This window comes from Temnothorax longispinosus, chromosome 8 (assembly GCF_030848805.1).
Source record: "Temnothorax longispinosus isolate EJ_2023e chromosome 8, Tlon_JGU_v1, whole genome shotgun sequence".
In the NCBI taxonomy this organism is placed as follows: Eukaryota; Metazoa; Arthropoda; class Insecta; order Hymenoptera; family Formicidae; genus Temnothorax; species Temnothorax longispinosus.
This window is the reverse complement of record NC_092365.1, coordinates 7,471,400-7,473,350: the sequence shown is the minus strand read 5'-3', so window position 1 is coordinate 7,473,350 and position 1,951 is coordinate 7,471,400. Positions and strand designations below refer to the sequence as shown.

General features: G+C 44.8%; 1 protein-coding gene across 1 annotated transcript; it reads left to right on the top strand.

Annotated features, from left to right (window-relative positions):
• Positions 1-1,108: 1,108 nt before the first annotated feature.
• Positions 1,109-1,951, top strand: LOC139817851 (uncharacterized). Its single transcript, XM_071786137.1, has one exon. It carries the CDS (start codon positions 1,109-1,111, stop codon positions 1,949-1,951), a length of 843 nt encoding a protein of 280 aa, XP_071642238.1.

Genomic DNA, 1,951 nt, shown 5'->3' with positions numbered 1-1,951 from the left:
ACGCATATATATTTTTTTTGTATTATTCAATATGCATAGTCGTAAAAATCACAAAACATAATTAGTCGTTATTTTAATTACGCTCTACAACTCTAAAAATTAAAAGATTATATATTCTTTGACATTTCGAAAAATAACTATGAAATATGACTACAAGAAGAATTAAAAAAACTTTTTGTTATTTTATTGTATCGATATATTATAAAAAAGCTTAAAAAAACGTTTTAATGTTAGAAGTCGATTACACCAATTTGATCCATATGTATTTAATTATTAATTACTAGCTGGTTAGCCGGACATCGCCCCGGAGGACATACGTATTAAGACACGCAAATAGTTTCTCTCTCTCTCTCTCTCTCTCTCTCTCTCTCTCTCTCTCTCTCTCTCTCTCTCTCTCTCTCTCTCTCTCTCTCTCTCTCTGGTGAGTAAGCTGTGTGCACGTCCGTTGTGTGGCTCCTATTTCAAGTGGATATATTTCTGCCGCAAGCTGCCTTCGGGCTTTTTTGTTGCAGGTTCAGGCAAGTCTTTTTGTTGCTCGTCACGTGCTGTTATTGGTACGCATCGGGCTATCTCTGATTCTCAGTATTTTGCATGACGAATGTTCTCATTATTACTCTATTATTTCTGAGAATCATTCCATGGAGGATGTTGTCCTCTTCTGCGCATGTGCCTGCCGCTTGATCTGTCCTTTCCTGCACCTGCTGCCCTGCGTGCCGTCGAGTTTGGAGTCGATATCGACGTTTGGCGATCGATAGTGGTGTGATTTCGAGCTGTCTCGTGCACAGTGCGCTCTGGTCCCTGTTAATCAACTACTCAGTCGCGTCGTGTAACTTGAGCTGTCTCATACTCAGTGTACTCACACACCTTCTCTGGCGTGAGTTTTTCGTTTTCATTGCCTATTTGTGTGACGGTAATGCAGCGTTCGTGCTCCAAATGCGGAAAGACAATTGCGACTAATTTGATTGAATGTACATGTAAGAGAGTGTTTCATCCAGGCTGTGTCAAACCTTACGCTGTCACCAGGTACGCCGACGCTTGTTGCAAGTCGTTGCTTGCTTCTATTTTACCTGTCACACCTGACAATACTGATCACTCATTTAATTTTACCATGGCGACTCCAGTAAGCGTGGGCGCTCTGTCGCAGTCTCTGTCGCAGTCGCAGTGTGACAATACGACTAATAATCTTTTGCTTCGACTGACCGAGCAGCTGAGTGAGTCGAATGCAAGACTGAGTGAGCAATTGAGCGAATCGAATGCGAGATTCTCTGCTTTTGTAGAAGAGCAGCAGCGAACGAATACTATACTTAATGATAAGCTTGATAAATTAAATTGTGTCGCTAGTTGTGTCGAACGTAATAGCCAGCGCATTGTCGAGTTGGAGCAACGGTGTGATGCTCTTGTGGATGAGATTCGTGCGCTTAGGACGGGTGGTGCGGATTCTCATTCTGTCACGCATGTTCAGTTCGGGAATGAATTAATTATATCGGGAGTGCCTGCCACAATGCCTGTTACCCCTTTAGAATGCGTTCGCAACGTGTTTACTACCTTCGAGATCCCCGAGCTGACGTGTCATATTCTCGGTGTTAGGCCCGTCGCTCGTAAGCCTCTGCCGGTGGCCGCTCGTGACCGTCCCTTACCGATTTCGCCTACGAACTCTTACATCATCACGTTAGCCTCGAGCGCTGTTCGTGATGTGGTAATGTCTAAAAAGCGCGCTCGGCGTGCACTCGTGCAGAGAGACATATGTGGCAATGACTCGGGTCGGAGTGTGCATGTGAACGAGCTGCTCCCCAAGGACACCTATGAACTACTGCAGCAAGCAAAGCGTGTGGCTAAAGAAAAGTCTTACGCGTATGTCTGGGTGAGAGGGGGTCGTGTTCACGTCAGGCACTCTGACGGTAAGCCTGCTATTTCGATTAACTCGGTTGCTGATCTCAATAAGCTCGTTTGA

Excerpts from the sequence above, each read along its gene's own strand:
- LOC139817851 (XM_071786137.1), top strand. The coding sequence starts at position 1,109 with ATGGCGACTCCAGTAAGCGTGGGCGCTCTGTCGCAGTCTCTGTCGCAG.